The 16,011-nt window shown below is 57.7% G+C and overlaps 2 protein-coding genes across 2 annotated transcripts in view; one reads left to right on the forward strand and one right to left on the reverse strand.

Moving 5' to 3' along the window:
* Positions 1 to 1,953: 1,953 nt before the first annotated feature.
* LITAF (lipopolysaccharide induced TNF factor) lies at positions 1,954 to 3,036 on the forward strand. Its single transcript, XM_063315009.1, has 3 exons — positions 1,954 to 2,206; positions 2,567 to 2,728; positions 2,839 to 3,036. Exons 1-3 carry the CDS (start codon positions 2,016 to 2,018, stop codon positions 2,945 to 2,947), a joined length of 462 nt encoding a protein of 153 aa, XP_063171079.1. The 5' UTR covers positions 1,954 to 2,015; the 3' UTR covers positions 2,948 to 3,036.
* Positions 3,037 to 4,468: 1,432 nt separating this feature from the next.
* Positions 4,469 to 16,011, reverse strand: part of LOC134505338 (multidrug resistance-associated protein 1-like) — a 30,473-nt gene continuing 18,930 nt past the window's right edge. Inside the window, exons 20-32 of the mRNA XM_063315005.1 lie at positions 15,881 to 15,894; positions 14,979 to 15,057; positions 14,142 to 14,280; positions 12,548 to 12,755; positions 10,936 to 11,246; positions 10,193 to 10,392; positions 9,966 to 10,092; positions 9,046 to 9,147; positions 7,926 to 8,072; positions 7,323 to 7,481; positions 6,753 to 6,919; positions 5,400 to 5,594; positions 4,469 to 5,310 (exon numbers count right to left, since the gene is read on the reverse strand). Coding sequence (XP_063171075.1) covers positions 5,202 to 5,310; positions 5,400 to 5,594; positions 6,753 to 6,919; positions 7,323 to 7,481; positions 7,926 to 8,072; positions 9,046 to 9,147; positions 9,966 to 10,092; positions 10,193 to 10,392; positions 10,936 to 11,246; positions 12,548 to 12,755; positions 14,142 to 14,280; positions 14,979 to 15,057; positions 15,881 to 15,894 — 1,957 coding nt within the window. The 3' untranslated portion in view covers positions 4,469 to 5,201. The remainder of the gene's footprint in view (positions 5,311 to 5,399; positions 5,595 to 6,752; positions 6,920 to 7,322; positions 7,482 to 7,925; positions 8,073 to 9,045; positions 9,148 to 9,965; positions 10,093 to 10,192; positions 10,393 to 10,935; positions 11,247 to 12,547; positions 12,756 to 14,141; positions 14,281 to 14,978; positions 15,058 to 15,880; positions 15,895 to 16,011) is intronic.

Here is a 16,011-nt window from a genome sequence, read left to right on the forward strand (position 1 = left end):
AGGCCAGCGGGCCTGGGTGGCTGGCATCCCATGACCCCATCTGGGTTTCGCCAGTCTGGCTCCTGGGGTTGAGCCGGGAATCCCAGGTTAAGGGCCCGCTCTGGGGGGCAGCAGCGCTCTTGGTACATGAGCGCCAGCCCTTTGAGGCAGGCCAGGCCAAGCAATAGGCAAGACAGGGACTCCAGAGAAGATAACGGAGGGTTGCGGGGCGTGATAACCTACTGAGTCTTGAAAGCCTGTCCCAGTCTCTCTCTCCTGCCTCTTGTCCTAAACCAGATCAAGCCGGAGTTACATTGAGTTTCTTTCTCATGCCTGTGTCTGTGGGCTGTGTGATCTTAACAGCTTACTCACAGCTTCCCCAAGGTCATCACGACTGGTGTGTGCTTGACCAGTTTTGCAAATATTGCTCGGGGTGGGGTGGAGTTTTGCTCTCCGGAAGAGCCTGCAAGAGAAAACTTCGGTGTTCGGGGCAAGCTCCGTGGCAGGCCAAGAGCACCGCAGGAGGCAGGCAGGCCGGAGGGAGATGGGTCTGACATTTGCAGAAGGAAAGGCAAAGCTCCACCTATGGCTATCAAAAATGGAGTGCCTTCCGCCTTTTGCACATATAGCCTGTGCCTTGAGGACTAGGAACTTGGCTTTTAAAATGAAACGACTTTAACAAAAGTTGAGGGATTGAAGATTTTGGTTTTGGTCCATTCCCCTAAAGCCTCCCCCAGTGCAACCGGTTCCTTTGCTAACCCAAACCCTGCGGGGCCAGTTCACTGAGCAGAGCTCTGTACCAGCCGCATGCGTGTGGGGCAGGCGGGGGTCCTGCTTCCGCAACCCCAGATGCCTTTGGGCAAGTCTGCCCTGTTTTCCGGCAACGATCATAATGCTGTCGATGCAGAGTGCATGCGCAAAGTGCCCTTCATGGGGGGGGGGGACGTGGGCCCCTTTCTTGGCTCTGCCCCTCGAAATTGGGCTGAGCCGTACCTTTGCAGGAACAGAAGGTGCCACCTTGTGCTTGATGACGCTGCCGCCAGGCCTTGCATGGTTGGGGCCCAGCCCGCAGACTTTGCCCGGCTACAGAGACAGATGCTGGCACCCTGCAGAGGTGTGGGACTCCGACTCTCAGCCAGCCAGGTTGTGCTGCCTTGCCTGGCTGGGGTGGAGGATGGTCGGAGTCCACCCTGTGAGGAGGCCACCATGTTGGGACACTGGGAGGTAGCCTTGCCACACAACTCCAATCCTGTCCCCGCTGGATTTCTGGTTTGCCTCCCTGCCTGGGCACACATTTGTTCTTCTGAGGTCCCTTCCTGGTTTAGCCAAGCAAAGTTTGGGCCCACGAGGAATCTGTAAAAAAACAATATGTGCTGGCCAGCTTAGTGGGAGACACTTTGTCATTGGCCCCCCACACTCCAGATTCAGCGGGTCCTGCATGGCCCCCATTCCCCTGGGGATGAATTGATGCTGGCCTGTGACCTGATGCTCCTTGGGTGGAGCAAAAATGGCCCATGGAGGGAGGTCTGGTGGACAGTGGGAGGTCACTTTGGTGCTCTGCGGAGAGATGTCGATGCCTTGTAGGTGCAGTGCCTGGTGGAGGGAAACGAATGCTCCACTGAAGAGCTGGGGGGAAAATACGTGGAAGAGATTGTGAAGGAAGTGAGATTCTGAGTGAAGCCCACATCCCCTGTGCAGCTGCCCTTCTCTGCTGGGGAGCAGCAGCAGCTGGGCCACACCTGGGGCCTCCCCCTTTGCTGCCTGGCTGTGGAATATGGGTTCTGCAGAGGTGGCAGAGGCCTCCTCCGACTGCTCGGAGGAGCTCTGCTGGTGATGGCACCTTTGGGGCAGACTTCTTGGCGGGCTCACCGGCCAGCTCCCTTTCCCTTTTGGAGAATGCTGTTGGGCCAGGATGGCTGCCGCCGCCGCCGCCTCCTCCTCCTCCTCCTCCTCCTCCTCCTCCTCCTTGCAGGGCTGTTTCCCTGAGGGGCCAGGCAAGCCCCCTTCAGCTTCTTTTTGACCTCTCTCATAGAAACATGGCTGCTCACTCCTCAGCCCCACCGCCGACTTACGAAGAGACGACTGGCACCAATAACTCAGTCCCGTATCCCTACCCACCTGCAGGGGACACTGCTGTGAAAGGGGCGCCAGCCCCGCCAGCCCCACATTACGCTTCATACCCACCCCAGCCCTATGGCATGCAACCTGGACCAGCCCCAGCGATGCCTGCGGGTGAGTCTGGGCAGCGTGTGGCTTGCAGGAGGGCGTGGGGGACACCCTCCACTGGGAGGTTGGTTGGCTGCAGCTGGGCTGGCCCCTGCATCCCTGCCCAGCCCGGAAGCCGTTGGTGGGGTGAGGGGGCCAGGCCTGCAGCTAGGGTCTCTGTCACCTGGGGCAAACATGGATTCCGCGCCCATTTTGGCGCCTCCCCAGCACGGCGCCTGGGGCACATGCCCCACTTGCCCCCGCCCCAGTTGTGGCCCTGGAGGGGGCGGCTGTTGTCGCAGCACCTCAAGGGGAGGGAGCAAACTGGGTGTCCATGATGGGCACCTCGGAAACATCTGCTCACTTTATGGGGCCCGCCTCTTCCTCTCTCAGTCCAGGCCGTCTACATCCCGGGCCCGCTGGTGTTCCTTGACCGCCCCATGCAGATACGCTGCCCCGCCTGCAACCAGATCATTGTGACCCGGATCGCGCACAGCCCGGGGGCTCTGGCCTGGCTCTCTTGTGGCGGCCTGGCCCTGCTGGGGTAAGTTGGTCCCAGCGCCTTCCCTGGGAAGCGGGTCGTGGAGCCCTCTGGGCTGAGCCTCCCGCTGCGCTGTGGCCACGTCCGCCTGACGGCTTTGCCCTTTCTTGCAGCTGCTGGCTGGGCTGCTGCCTCATCCCCTTCTGTGTGGAGGCCATGCTCGACGTGGAACACTACTGCCCCTGCTGCAACACCTACCTGGGCGTCCACAAGCGTCTCTGAGTGGGTCCGGGCCTCCGATTCTGGGAGGCGCCAGGTCCCCTCTTTGCGTTACTTCGCCCAAATCCTTTTATGCCATGCCTCTGGGCAGCCTGTCGAATGTCTCTTCAAGACGGTTGGGGAAATGCCAATTGCTCTTGCGTCTCTCCCCCCCAACGTGGGCCTGTCGCAACCTGCAGAGCTGCCCCAGGGAGGGACTGGTCCCGGCTCTCTGTGAAGGAGCAAAGCAAGCCGTGCGGACGCTGCTGCCTCTCTGTGCCAGACCGCCTCTGCAGGGGGAGACCCTGTGGCTGCCCTGGCTGAGAACAACAGAGCGACGGCTGCTGGCATGCAGCACCATGACTGAGGCTCTGCTCTGCGCTTGGGGGCTCGGGGGTTTCCTGCTCCCAGAAAGGAGAAGGGCCTTTTCTGCTGTGGATTGGGGACCAGGGAGGCTGGGGCAGAGCAGCTGGAGGGGGGGGTCATCACGGGAGCACTTTAAGGGTGCAGCCTCTGCAAGCCCAACTTGATTACTGATTTGCTTCTGAACTAAGTCGAGACTTTTCAGCCTTTGAAATAAAACTGTGTCTTGCAAGAAGAAAGAGCCAGATGCTAAGCCTAGTTTTTCCTAATGGAGAGATCTGCCCCTCCTGGGGGTTGGCATTCTCCCCGACGCACGGCCCACCCCAGCCCTCCTTGCTGTGGGAAAAAGGTCAGGGAGGCCAGCCGCTGGGAGTGGCAGGGGCCTCTGCTGGGAGCCTGGCCCGGCTTTCAGGGCGTCTGCGCAAGGGCCTGGGCCCTTCTGGGGAGGCAGATTGGTGTGGAGGCGGGGGGCCAGGCAGCCTCCCTGCTTGGAGCACTGCAGCTGCTGCAGGGTCACCCCAGATCAGGGGCCCTGCAGAAAACCAAGGTTGGGCAGAAGCCACGCTGGGAAAAAGGCAGTCCATTCTGGCACCCTGCCTGCCTTTTGGGGAGTGTGAGGCTGGGCCCCTCTCCCTCACTTGGGCGGGATCCTTCCTGCTGATGAAAGCGGTTTTCTGCCGCGCTTGGCCTGCTGGAGTGTGAAGTGCATTCCTCAGCAGGTGCAGCCGTGGGCTTGCAACCCAGTTTACCTGATCAGCATCTGCATTTCTGATGTGGGATTTGGTGCCAGAGGGGAGAGAGAGATCGGGTCCCCTTTGGCTTTATGCTGCCATCAAAAGCAGCATGGCCAAGATGCCGTTGCAATGTCCATCATTCAGAGCCTGTGCGGTGGCTGCGATGCGAACTGCAATCCAACCCATCACGAAACCCACCCATGTCCCTCTCGGCTTGCAGTTTTGCTTCCCAAAGTGAATGAAGCAACTTTGGAGAGGAAGGTTTTGCTGCGCGCTGGGCTTCGCAGGCATCGAGGGCTGTGGCTGCTGAGCTTTTAAAGCAGCGTCCGCCTGGACGGGCCTCTAGCTTGACTGCAGGGCATCTTCCCGCAAGCAAACCAGTGGAAGTGTGGCCGGGGCCCCTGGAGGCCCCCCAGCCAAGCCGCTTGACAAGGAACAGAGGGGACAGTTCTCCAACCAAAAACCAATTTACTGAAAATGCCTTCTGTGAGTCATTACAAAAGTACCAAAGTAAGTTTCAGTCAGCTTAACTTCAGAGAAATTTATTTACAAATATTAAATAAATAATAGTACTCTATGAAAAGAGATGTCTGGGGCTCCCCCCCCCCTTAGGGAAAAAAAAAGCCCACATTATTCCAACTGATGCTTCTAAGCTCCCATGCTGGTCCAGGGTTTTCCTTCACTTAAAACTTAACCAAGGCTTCCCAAGTAAAGGAGGATATAAGCCAAGAAGGCGCCTGAGGGGGGGGGAAACCAGCCCTAAGGGGGGAAACAATCAGGCAGAAATAATAATTTTGCTTTTTTGCATCATAGCAGCATTTAACCTGCTGCAACATTTGAATCTTGGCTGAAGCTGTTAAAAGCTGAAGGGGCCCTTTCTAAATCTACAGCCAAACCATACTGCTCCTCTGGAGCCTTTCTCCCACCACCAGAATAAGTTAAAATACAGGTTTTTTTGTGCAGATGGTAAATCCAGCCAGACGGTCTTCCGTGTCAGGGGAACCCCCTCCGCACTCCACGCAGCTGTGCCCCCCACCGAGCAAGGGCCCAGAATGGGGCGGGGGAGGAAGCAGCCAGTGCCAGGTCTTTGCACAGTGGAATGAACAGCTGAAGTGCCGGCAGATGCTGCCCGCCCACCCGTGCTTCTACCCGAGGGGCGGGGGAAGGCCGACTTCACCTGGTCAAACCAAGCCGGAGTCTTTGGCCATGTCGCAGAAGATGCCTCCGCTCTCGATGAGGGTGCCAGGAGCCCCGCACTCCACAATTTCGCCTTTCTCGAGGACAATCACCCTAGACAGACAACAGCCCCATCACCGCACCGATCCGCCTTTCCGCCCCGTGCGAACTGCCAGCGGTGGCCGATTCCCCAGCAGCCTTACCGTGCATAGTCCATGATGGTGTTCAAGCGGTGAGCAATTGTCAGGACGGTGCAGCCCTCAAACTGCATTCGGATGGTTGACTGGATCAGGCTGTCTGTCTCGAGGTCCACGGCCGCGGTGGCCTCATCCAGAACTAGGATTTTGGATTTCCGCAGCAAGGCTCGAGCCAGGCACACCAGCTGCCGCTGACCCACACTTGAAGACAGAAAAGGCTACGTTAAACACCTGGAGGCCAACGTGGCAGATCCTTTGTCCTTCTTTAAAAAGCGGGAGCTTTGCAAACAGAGGCTGTGCCTCCCCGTGCCCGTCTCCCAGCCGCAGGCCAAGACAAGGCGGCGTGTGTGTGTGTCTGTTTATCCAGGGACTGGCTTCTGTTTATCTCAAAAGGGGCATTTCACGAGGTGCTCCTAAAAGGGTGGATATGATTGCAGGGTCTGCTGGACTCAGGAGCATTTCAGTCTTAATGCACACTTTAAATTGGCATTTTCTGGGCAGCCATCAAAAATTGCCCCAGATTAGAGCCCATGCCAGAAACCAATTTACTAGAATATTTAGGACAGTCACATTGCATCCTTCTTTTCCAAGAAAGGCTGCAGCCAGAAATGGGCAGCCTCACTTCTCTCCCTCTCTTTTTAATTATTTTAAAGATACTCAAGAACAGGACCAGAAAAAAGAAAGACCCAGAGGACAAAAAAAAAAAAAGGGATTTAACATATATTAAGAAAAAAGAAAAACATTCCTTTGTTATCCTACTGGAAGCATTAAACTGATGAAGTATATAAAGCCTATCTTACATCAATCTGGTGTGAGAATGATCCTTCAAAACAACGACGATTATTATTATGAGACCGCAAGCATTTCCAGGGAATCTGAGCCAGTCTGTCCTTGGCTTCATGACTAACCAGCCAAAGTCTGGAGCAGGAGGAATGTGCACCTTCCCTTCCCCCAGGAAAGAACCAGCCAGGTAAACACCAGACACCCATCTCCTCCTGGTGCTGCATAACGCAAAGGTGCTTCAGAAGGCTGAACTGCTGAAGAGCAGGCAGGGCCCATCTGCTTCTCCCTGTGCTCCCAAACACCCAGAGTCTCATGCCGGTTAAGCCTGTGGATTGACCCTTTGGTGGGCAGCTAGGCACCCAGCCTGATGACCCCAGCCAAAACTGCCCCAGGGGAGCTTCTGCAAACCCAGCAGATGCTTTCCTGGCCGAGACAGTCTAGTGGCTGCCAGAATTTAGAGGCAAACAAGCTTTGCAATGCTCAGCGTCATGCTCTTAAACAACTTCCCAACATGCACGCACCCTTGGGCACGGTAAAACTTCTGGTTTTTTTTTTCAATCCCGTGGTCCTATATACCTGAGGTTCTCTCCACCTTCCGAACACTCGTGGTGGAGCTTGTCAGGAAGGGAAGACACGAAGGTCTTCAGGTGAGCAAGCTCTAGAGACCTCCAGACATCTTCGTCAGAGTATTGGTCAAAAGGGTCCAGATTCATGCGCAAGGAGCCAGAAAACAAGATGGGATCCTATTTGGGCAAGACAAAGAACCACCAGGCTTTGCCCTCTGCAGAACCACCAACTTTAGGAGAGTTTCTGCAGGGCATCACAAAGCACAATAAATGTTCCATGGGGCCATCGCTCGTTAAGAGCTCCCGGCTGTTTCTTGGCGCAGTTTCTCTCCCTTTCCTAAAACTTCTTTCTGTGTAGGAAGCTTAAAACGTTCAAAGTTGTCTGAAGTCACAAAGACACAGCTTGGCTTTGTGCTTCCCAGTCAACAAGGCAAACAGCAGGCAAGCAAGAACCGGCTCCAACTGGGCCTGCACCTGCGTGCGTTCTCTCTTGGATGGTTACATTAAGTAGGGCTCCAGGTGGGTGGGAGGTGGGACCTTAAAGAGGGGGCCATGGGTCCTCGTGGCAGCCCCTACCGACCTGGGGGATGATGGTGATCTTGAAGCGAAGATCATGCAGCCCGATTTTGGCAATGTTAATCCCGTCAATGAGGATCTCTCCTTCTGCTGCCTCTTTGATCCGAAACAAGCCGAGCGTCAGGGAGGACTTTCCAGCCCCGGTTCTTCCCACAATGCCCACCTGGCAAGGGCAGAGAGAGGAGAGGGAGAACGGCCCTGCAGCCAAGGGGGGCTGAAGCTGCAACTGGGGCAGAAAAAGGGCTAAGCGCTTGTCTAGAGGGACTTTCTCTTTGGCTCCCAAGGGGAGTTAAACGTATTTTTGAGAACCAAAAACATGTGGGCTGCACGGAAGGGACATTTAGTTTTGCCCAGGCAAACATCTCAAAACCTGCAGGCAGGGAAGGTTCTCTTTATCAGCCTTGAGGATGTCTCGGCACGCAGGATCCCCTCCTGAGGGCATGGCATCTGCACCGCTCCCCATTGGTCCAGATGGGCACAGAAGGAGCTCCTGGCTGCACCAGCTTCTCTGCTGCCCCAAGTGCCAGAAAGCATTATTCCCCTGCCCCCACTCTTTCCCCACAGAGATGCGGCTGCTTCCAGCTCCCTGGCGCCACCTTAGACTCACTTTCTCCCCCCCGTGGATCACGATGGAGATGTTCCGCAGCACCGGGTCCATGTCGCTCCTGTAGCGGAGGCTGTAGCCCCGGAATTCCACCCGCCCTTCGTGGGGCCAGCCGCCTGGGGTGGCCGATCGCTCAGAGGTCCACTCGGCCTGGGAGAGAGAGAGAAATTGGGCTCTCCTGCACCCAAGCCATTCCTGCAGTCCGGGGGCCTTCCCAAGACCACCCGCTGGCTCAACCTTCGGACCCCAATTCCCCTGGCCAAGCGCTTGGCCTCCGGCCCCCTTCCCTTGCCCGCTGCACCTTTTCTCCAGGGGACACCCGGACGGATGCCACTTTGGGTGACTCCCAGCAAACGGACAAAGTCCAGTGGTGGTGCCTCTCTTGGCCACCAGAGGGTGCTGCTGCTCTGCAAGTCAAGCAGCCAGGAGGGTGCCAGGTAGGCCAGGAGGACCTCAGGACGCCTTTCGCCCCTTTGCTCTTGTGTGGATGTGGCCAAAGTTCATGCGGGGTGACAAAGCCATGGGAGTCTGGGGTTTTAGTTCTGAGAGATTTTTAAAGAAAGGATCCAGCCAACTACAGATGGTTTCTAACCATTAGCCACATGGAACCTTCTTGTTTAGGGTCAGTCTATCTCAAAGAACCATCTGCCAGGAAGAGAGAACAGGAAAGGGTGCAAGTCCTGAACTCCAGAATGAGCAGGGAGGACCGAATGCGTTCTTGGGCTGGCCTAAGACTGAGAGGGCCGTGGGTGGCTGGCTATGTGCGTGCAAGCGTGCGTGCACACACATAGTGCTCTGCTGGAGCAACCAGCCAGCACTGAAAGGAACCTCTAATCTGCTGGCCTTCAGATCGGATGGATTTGTAATTATGGAGGTTGAAGTCCAGCCGAGCCGAAGGCCAGCAGATTAGAGGTTCCTTTCAGTGCTGGCTTGGGGGCTGACCAGCAGTTTGGGTAGCTTCCTGAGGCCCCACCTTTTTGCATCCACCGCAGCTTCTCCTGGGAGAATCTGGAGCACCGGTCAAAGGGATGCCTCTTCACACAATGAAAGATTTTGTGCCCAAAGAACTTAAAGGCATAAAACGCACCATTGGCCCCAATTCCAGCTACGTGCAGAGACTCACCTCCTTCTCCTTTTCTGAGTATTCCTTGACTCTTTCCACAGCTACGATGTTGGTCTCCATCTCAGATGACATGCGAACCAACCAGTTTAAGTAAGTGGTGATCTGCCAAAGGAAGACCACCACCTTGGACATTGCAGCGCAAGAGGAACCTTGCCTATCTGAGGGGCAGCAGGCAGCACCTTTGGGGGGATGCGGCGGGAGGGCTCTGTCCTTGAGACAGCCGCCAGCAGGGCCGGGATTCACGGCAAACAGAGCCACCGCAGGGCTGCTGGGAAGGACCCCCTGCCCAATGCAGACTTCCAGCAGGAGCCTGGTTTTTGTTGCGGGGGGTGGTGGGCAGCACCAGCTCTCAGTTCTCAGGGGCCCAGAAGAGCCAGGCTGTTTCTGGGCAAAGCAGCTCTTCCGGCTGCCAGTGAATCTCATGGAGGAGCTGGCTGTCTCTCCTGCCAGCAGTTTCTATCCACAAGTGAGTGAAAGGTGAAAGGTCCCCTGTGCCAGCACCGAGTCACATCTGACCCTTTGGGGGGATGCCGCTTTCGCGACGTTTTCTTGGCAGACTATAGAGCGGGGTGGTTTGCCACTGCCTTCCCCAGTCATCCCCTTCCCCAGCAAGCTGGGTGCTCGTTTTACTGACCTTGGAAGGATGGAAGGCAGAGTCAACGTGAGCCGGCCACCCGAGAGAGAATCCAGCTTCCGCTGGGATCGAACTCAGGTCATGGGGAGAGTTTCGGTTGCAATACTGCTACCTACCACCCTGTGCCACACGACCACCTACCACCCTGTGCCACACAAGGCTTATTCCTATCCATTTTCCCAGACCCCTCCACCCGAAGCATAAGGCACCCTCTGGTCTGTGAAGGCCTGGCTCTCAGAAAGGCAGAGCCAAAGCCAACCCAAGCTGCCCTGCGGCCGTCCGGTACCTGCAGCGAGTACGAGATGGACAGGCCCACCAAGCCTGGGCTCAGGCTGTGCCGAGCGATGACGGCAAACAGGGCGGCAAAGAGGACGATGCAGTTCCCCACCGACTCCAGCCGGACCGCCAGCCACCTGTGAAGCCAGGAGGGAGAGAGCGGGGTCAAAGGCTGGCCCCGGGCACAGCGTCCATACTTCAGCTGGTGGCCCGTTGGAGGATGCCTGCCTGACTCACCGGTTGGCCACGATGCTGGGGTAGTAGGCCTTCTGGTTCTCGTCCACTTTCAGGTCGCTCTGCCGGATGAACCTCTTCTGCTCCTCAAAGGCGCGGATGACGCTGACGCCCAGAAGCGTCTCGTTGAAGTGCGAGTACACGGGGGACCGGCTGACTGACTCCAGGCGCTTCAGCTGGCGCGAGGTGGCCACGTAGAACCGCTGGGGAGGTGGGAGAGAAGGGGCGGGAGTCAGGCAGGCCCAGGCCCAGGGCCAGAGCACGGGCGAGTGGCCACGAGGCAGCCTGACCCGTGGCCTGACCCCGGCCCACCCTCTGAACATGCTAGGACTTGGGGGAACTGGGGGATCCGCTGTGCGTGGCTTTGCTCCTCTTCCTCTTTGGGCACCACATTCTTAATCCCACGATATTTGAGGGGACAAAACTGGCAAAGCGTCCTCTTCCTCATTGCGCCAGCAAGGAGCTGCTGCTCCTTCTCTGTTTGCAAGGTAGTGGGGGGGGGGGACCCAGATTCCTGCCCAGGGACCCTTATGAGCATTTGCACGGTACGCCTCCAGCATCTCCATCATTGGCGCATCATGTTCTGACTCCGTCTGGGAGTGACGGAGCCGGGAGAGCTGCCCGAGAGGGGAGAGGGGAAAAGCCACCCCCCCCAGACAAGGCAAGGGAGGGTCTCTGCATGGCCTGCCAGGAGGGCCGGGGCAGTTCTGCCGAGGTCCAGCGAAGGCAGGGCAGCCGGCCCTCACCTGCACAAAGAAGTAGACCAGCCCCAGGGGAGGGATGACCGCGGCCGCTATGGGTGTGGCCAGGAGGATGACGACGCAGGCCCCGAGGACGTTGAAGAGTGAGCCCATGAACATCTTGATGATCTGCGGGAGGGTGGAGTCGATGGTGTCCATCTCCTTGGAGAAGCGGTTCACCAGGTTCCCGCTGGGCGTCCGCTCGAAGAAGCTCACGGGGCAGCGCAGGACGTCGTGCAGCAGGTCCAGGTGGAGGCGGCGGGAAGCGAAGATCCCTCCAATGGACACCGCCATCGAGTAGCCGAGCACCGCGATGCCTGCAAGAAGCCAAAGCACGGGGCGTTCCTTGGGGAAATGGGGAGGCCCGGCCCGGCCGCCTCCATCCCTGGAAGTCAACTCAGCCCCAGCAACAAAGACGTAGCTCGCCAGGACCAACGAGACCCTCTGGAGAGTTCAAAAGCTCGGCCGGATAAAAGGCGCTGCCCAACTCTGGGGTTTAAGGTGCTTCCCCCTTGGCTCTACAGAGGACACCTTCAAGGTCACCCAGGTCTGCTCTTTGCAGAGCTCAGGGTCCGGAGGTTCTTCAGACCTGCTTCCCAACCACAGAAACGGCCCCCACCAGCCACCAATCTGGGAGAAGAGGCCACTACGAACTGGCACGGACGCCAGTTGTCCTCAAACTGTAGCCCACACAGCGAACAGGCTGGGGCAGGCTGGGAACGAGACTCTCTGCTGTTCAGGGAAAGGCCTCTTTTCAGCTGGTTTTAACTTGGTGGCTCTGCAGCTGTTTGTCAGGGAGCAAGAGGGGGAAGCTCCAGGTGCCTCCTCTTGACCCAGGTGGGCTCCCCCACCAGACTTTCTGCAGCCCAGCCTCCCTGGGCTGCCCCTGACTTGCGCTGGGCCCTCTCCTTGGCTGCTCCTGCACAAGCTGAACGCCTGCTAAGAGAGGCATGTTTCCCCGAGAGCCTGCCTGCCCAAGCCTTGCGCACCCAGCCCCGTGCCAACTGCTGAGGGCACTGCACATCCAGCCCATGGGCCAGGATCCAGGCCCCTGGAAATTTCTCACAGGGCAGCCTGCAAGGGCCCCAGGGCTGGGAAGCGGACCCAGTAGGCAGGGGCAGCCTGGGCACCATGCTCGCTCTTGCTCATGGCACTGTTGCACCTGGAGGGTGGGGCTGAAGGGAAAGGCCAAGGCAAGCGCCTGGCACAGATGAACTGAGAGCCAGGAGCCGACTTGGCATACCATGGCCTTTCCTTCCCTCGCCTCCCTTCCACCTCATCCTGCTCCACAAAAACCAAGTTCAGCCAGGTGGTGCCGGGCAACAAGACCTCCACTTTCCAAAGACAAGACAGCTCTGGAGTCTTTGGGGAGAATGAATTCTGTGCCAGCAAAATGCAGGATTCCTGCATGTGGGCTTGAGAAGGGGGGCGCCCTCCACTATGAGCAGGGAGCCTTCGGGTGTGGCAATGTTTCCAGACGAGACCAGGCAGGGTCATTGCAGCAGCCCAGAGAGTGATGAAATCCCATGTCTGTTGCTGGAGCTGCAGCTCTGAAGCACAAGGGATCGCCCCTCAGGATGCTGTCGGGGGGGTGGGGTGGGGGGGAAGGCCAGCAGACCTTGAGATATCCCCAGGGTGCCGTAGACCCCCAGGCGGAGGTTGGTGTGCTGCTGCGTCCCGTTGAGGACGGGGTCGTCCGTCCAGAGGCTGAGCCAGTAATTGGAAGCCAGGGAAGCCACGTGGTTGCACATGAAGAGGAAGATGCTCACGAAGGAGATGCCCAGCCCAATTGCTTTCATGTACTCCCAATAGATGACCATCTTCACCTAAAGCGACACATGCAGCAGCCATCAGGGGCAGGACCCCCCTCTCCAAATCGCCAGGCTCCCTCCCAGCCCCCAAGCCTGCTCCCTGGTTGGGGACAGAGCAGGAACCCGCTGCCCAAAAGAGGAGATGTGTGTTTTCTCTGGCCGCAGAATGGTTCCCTTGGAGGCCTGAGGGGCTCCCCGCACCTCCCGGATCCTGTATCCCACCCTACCTTTGCCCCCATCTCCCTTTGTTGTTGGCCAAGCCTGATGTTTTCAGCCCATTCTGGCTCCCTCCTGGATGGCTGGTATAAGAGAAGGCCCCGGTTCACACCATCGCTCCCTCTGGGTCTTGGGAGACCCAGAAAGATCCTGTCTCAACAAGGGAGGCGACGGTCCAGGGTCTTGCTCAGCAGGAGTGTGGCAATGGCTGGGGCTGCTCACAGAAGAAACTTGGCATCGCTCGTGGGAGCAGCTGTGTCCTGCCCCCAAGGGCCTAATGCCCCTGCCCAGAGGGGGCTAGAGGGCAGGGCCGGGCAAGATGGATTCCAGGTGGATGGAACAAGGCAGCCGCGAGTTGTTTCCGCTGCGGCTGGCCAGTTCAGTGTCTCCCAGTGGAGAAAAACAAACATACGTGTGGCCTTCACGGGCAGGGATTATGGCCCTGCCCTTGACCCTGAAAACCTGGGCTGGGCCAGCTGTCCAAATTCCAGCCTCGTGCTGGCTCCGACTAGAAGCCTTTTCCAGGAAGAATTCAACCTCTCCAGCAATGGGCAGTCCCTGCAGCTAGTTTACACTACGTGGCCTGCCTTCGACTGAGAAGCAGCTTGTGACCAGCAGGTGGACGATTCCTTTTAAGAAAACACCACTGCTGAGTTACTGTTGGCATAAATAGTGCTAAAAACCTTATCCCAGAATAAAGGAATACGGGTAAGCCCTGAACTTAATCCCTGAATACGGGGACTCTGTTGGCCCTTCGAGGCAGTCCAGGTCAGGAAACAGACTTTGCGGGGAGTCCAGGAATGCTACCGGATCATGGCCACGTGTATGGACAGAGTCCCGAAAGAGCCCCTCTCTGCCCCGCCTCATGCCAGAGTGAACCAAGGCGCCCTGCTTGGAGTTTCTCTCTCCCGCCTCCTTCGCTCTCTGGACAGGGTAGCCTCTGCCCGAAACCCCCCTCCCCACCGTCAGCCCCAAACTCCCTCTCAGACCGAGACCCGAGTAGAGCATCAGGACCCCCATCTTCCCATTCGAGGTCTGTTCAGGGCTGCTCCCCGTAGGCGGGCAGAGGGCTGCCACAGCCGATCCCCAACTCCAAAAAGCCTCTGCGGCTGGTCAGAGAGCCCGTCTGGCTGGTCTGAATGGGAGCAAACCTGGAAACCCAGGGGAGGAACTGGCCGCACTTACTCTCCCCGTCTGGGCAGTATCCGCTTCAGTCAACTTCCAGGTGTTCTTTCCTTCTGGTGCCTTCTGGGTCTCAGCAGTGCCGCTCCGCACCAAGGATTTCTCTGTTTCACTGCTGTACGTGGAGGAGACGCTGATCTGCCTGCAAGGCCAGCACAGGGCACTTGAACCCAGGGCCACCCGGCCGTTCCACACAATGCTCTGACCCCGTCCCCCGAACTGCTGCAGCCTGGCGCACAGACAGCTGGCCCTCCACAGGGTTCCCCCCCCTCAAATGACTCAGATCCGAGGGTCCCGGTGCAAAGGGACCAAGCTCATGGCCCCACCTCCGGGTGCAGGGAGCATCTGGGGCTGGGCTCTCCGCCCCCAAACAGCAGAAGCAGCAGCTGCCCAGGGAAGGGGTCTGCCCTCGGAGCCTCAGCTGCATCCCCAGCAGAAGGGGCGGGAGGATTGCCACAGGCAGGGAAGCCAGGAAAGACGACCTCTGGGCCAGAGAGGCCTCCTGCCGGACCAGGGACGCCTTAACCCTTCAGCCTGGCCATGTCATGGACCTCAGCCAAGCAGCAGCCCCCTCATTTCAGGGGAGGAGGAGGAGGAGGCTAGAGCAGAGCCTGTCTCCAGGGTCCCAACCCCCGTGCTAAAAACACGCCCTTCCCCGTGGGAGCAGCTCAGCAAGCAACTGAAGGGCCCCTTGGTGGAACTGGGGCACCCGCTGGGTTGGATCCAAGCACATGCAGGGTGGGGAGCCCTTCCTGGCTCATGCAAAATTGGGCCCTCCCCTCAAAGGCTGCGGGAGCAAAGCCACTGGATGTGCCCCCCCATAGCCGCTTGCTCGCCCACCTCATCACTTGGACGGAGCTTTCGCTGGCAAGAACCCCGTTCTCCAGGGGTTTTTCTTCCCTCGTGAACGGACTGGGTGCTTCTGCAGGAATTGGCAGACGGGCAGATGGAGGGTTTGTGCAGGAAACGAGACAGGCAGAATTCCCGGCCAAAGGCAAAGGAAATATTTCCCAATTAAACCTGCTGCTAAAGAGGACTGTCCTCGACTCTAAGTAGGAAGGTATGTCTCTCTCTTTTGGTGCCAATTCAGAGTCTCCCAGGCCACTTATGTGGATGACGGGAGCGCCAGCCCTGGATGCAGCCCTCAGCAGTGGCCCCGGCGTGGTTGGCACTGCTGGGGCCCATCAGCGCTCGGCTGCTGACACTCCTCAGCAGAGGCTCCGGAGCCAGAGATTTTCAGGCTGGGCCAACAGACCCTCACTCACCCACTTGCCTGCCCAGAAGCCCAGAGACTTCAAACCCATAAACTTTTCTGAGATATTTAAGAAACGAAGGTACTAACGACAATCGACTTGCTGAACAGTGGGTAAGAATTTGGACAATTCTCTCTTCTCCCAGAAAGAAAGACAAGCATTCAAAAGGTTTTGGGAGGTGGGGGGAAAAAGTATCGATCTGTTATTGAGGATCTAAAAAAAATCTCTCCTCATCCTCTTTGCTCCAAGCTACTCTTTATGAATCCAAAGAAAGAGGGGAAAACGAATGAAGAAGAGAGTTCAGCCTTCCTGGCCGCCACTCGTTAGCTCTGCCTGCTTGTTTGAGGAGTGCAGAGTCTGCAAAGCGCAGTTCAATCCGGCTGCGGCTACACAAGAGAGTTGAAACAATTGAGGGCAATTCCCAGAGCCATCTTCATGCCAGCTGTTTCCACAATCAAATAAAATGGAATTTTTATTAGCTTTAAAAACGCCCAATTAAGCCACTCTATCTTCAGGATATTAGATGAACGAGGAGCACCGCACACTCTCTCTGCAGAGCAAGCTGGCAAACTCAGAAGCAGTGAGTCCAGCACAGCAATGCTTTTGGCAGTAACATCGGA

Source organism: Candoia aspera, chromosome 14, assembly GCF_035149785.1.
Source record: "Candoia aspera isolate rCanAsp1 chromosome 14, rCanAsp1.hap2, whole genome shotgun sequence".
In the NCBI taxonomy this organism is placed as follows: domain Eukaryota; kingdom Metazoa; phylum Chordata; class Lepidosauria; order Squamata; family Boidae; genus Candoia; species Candoia aspera.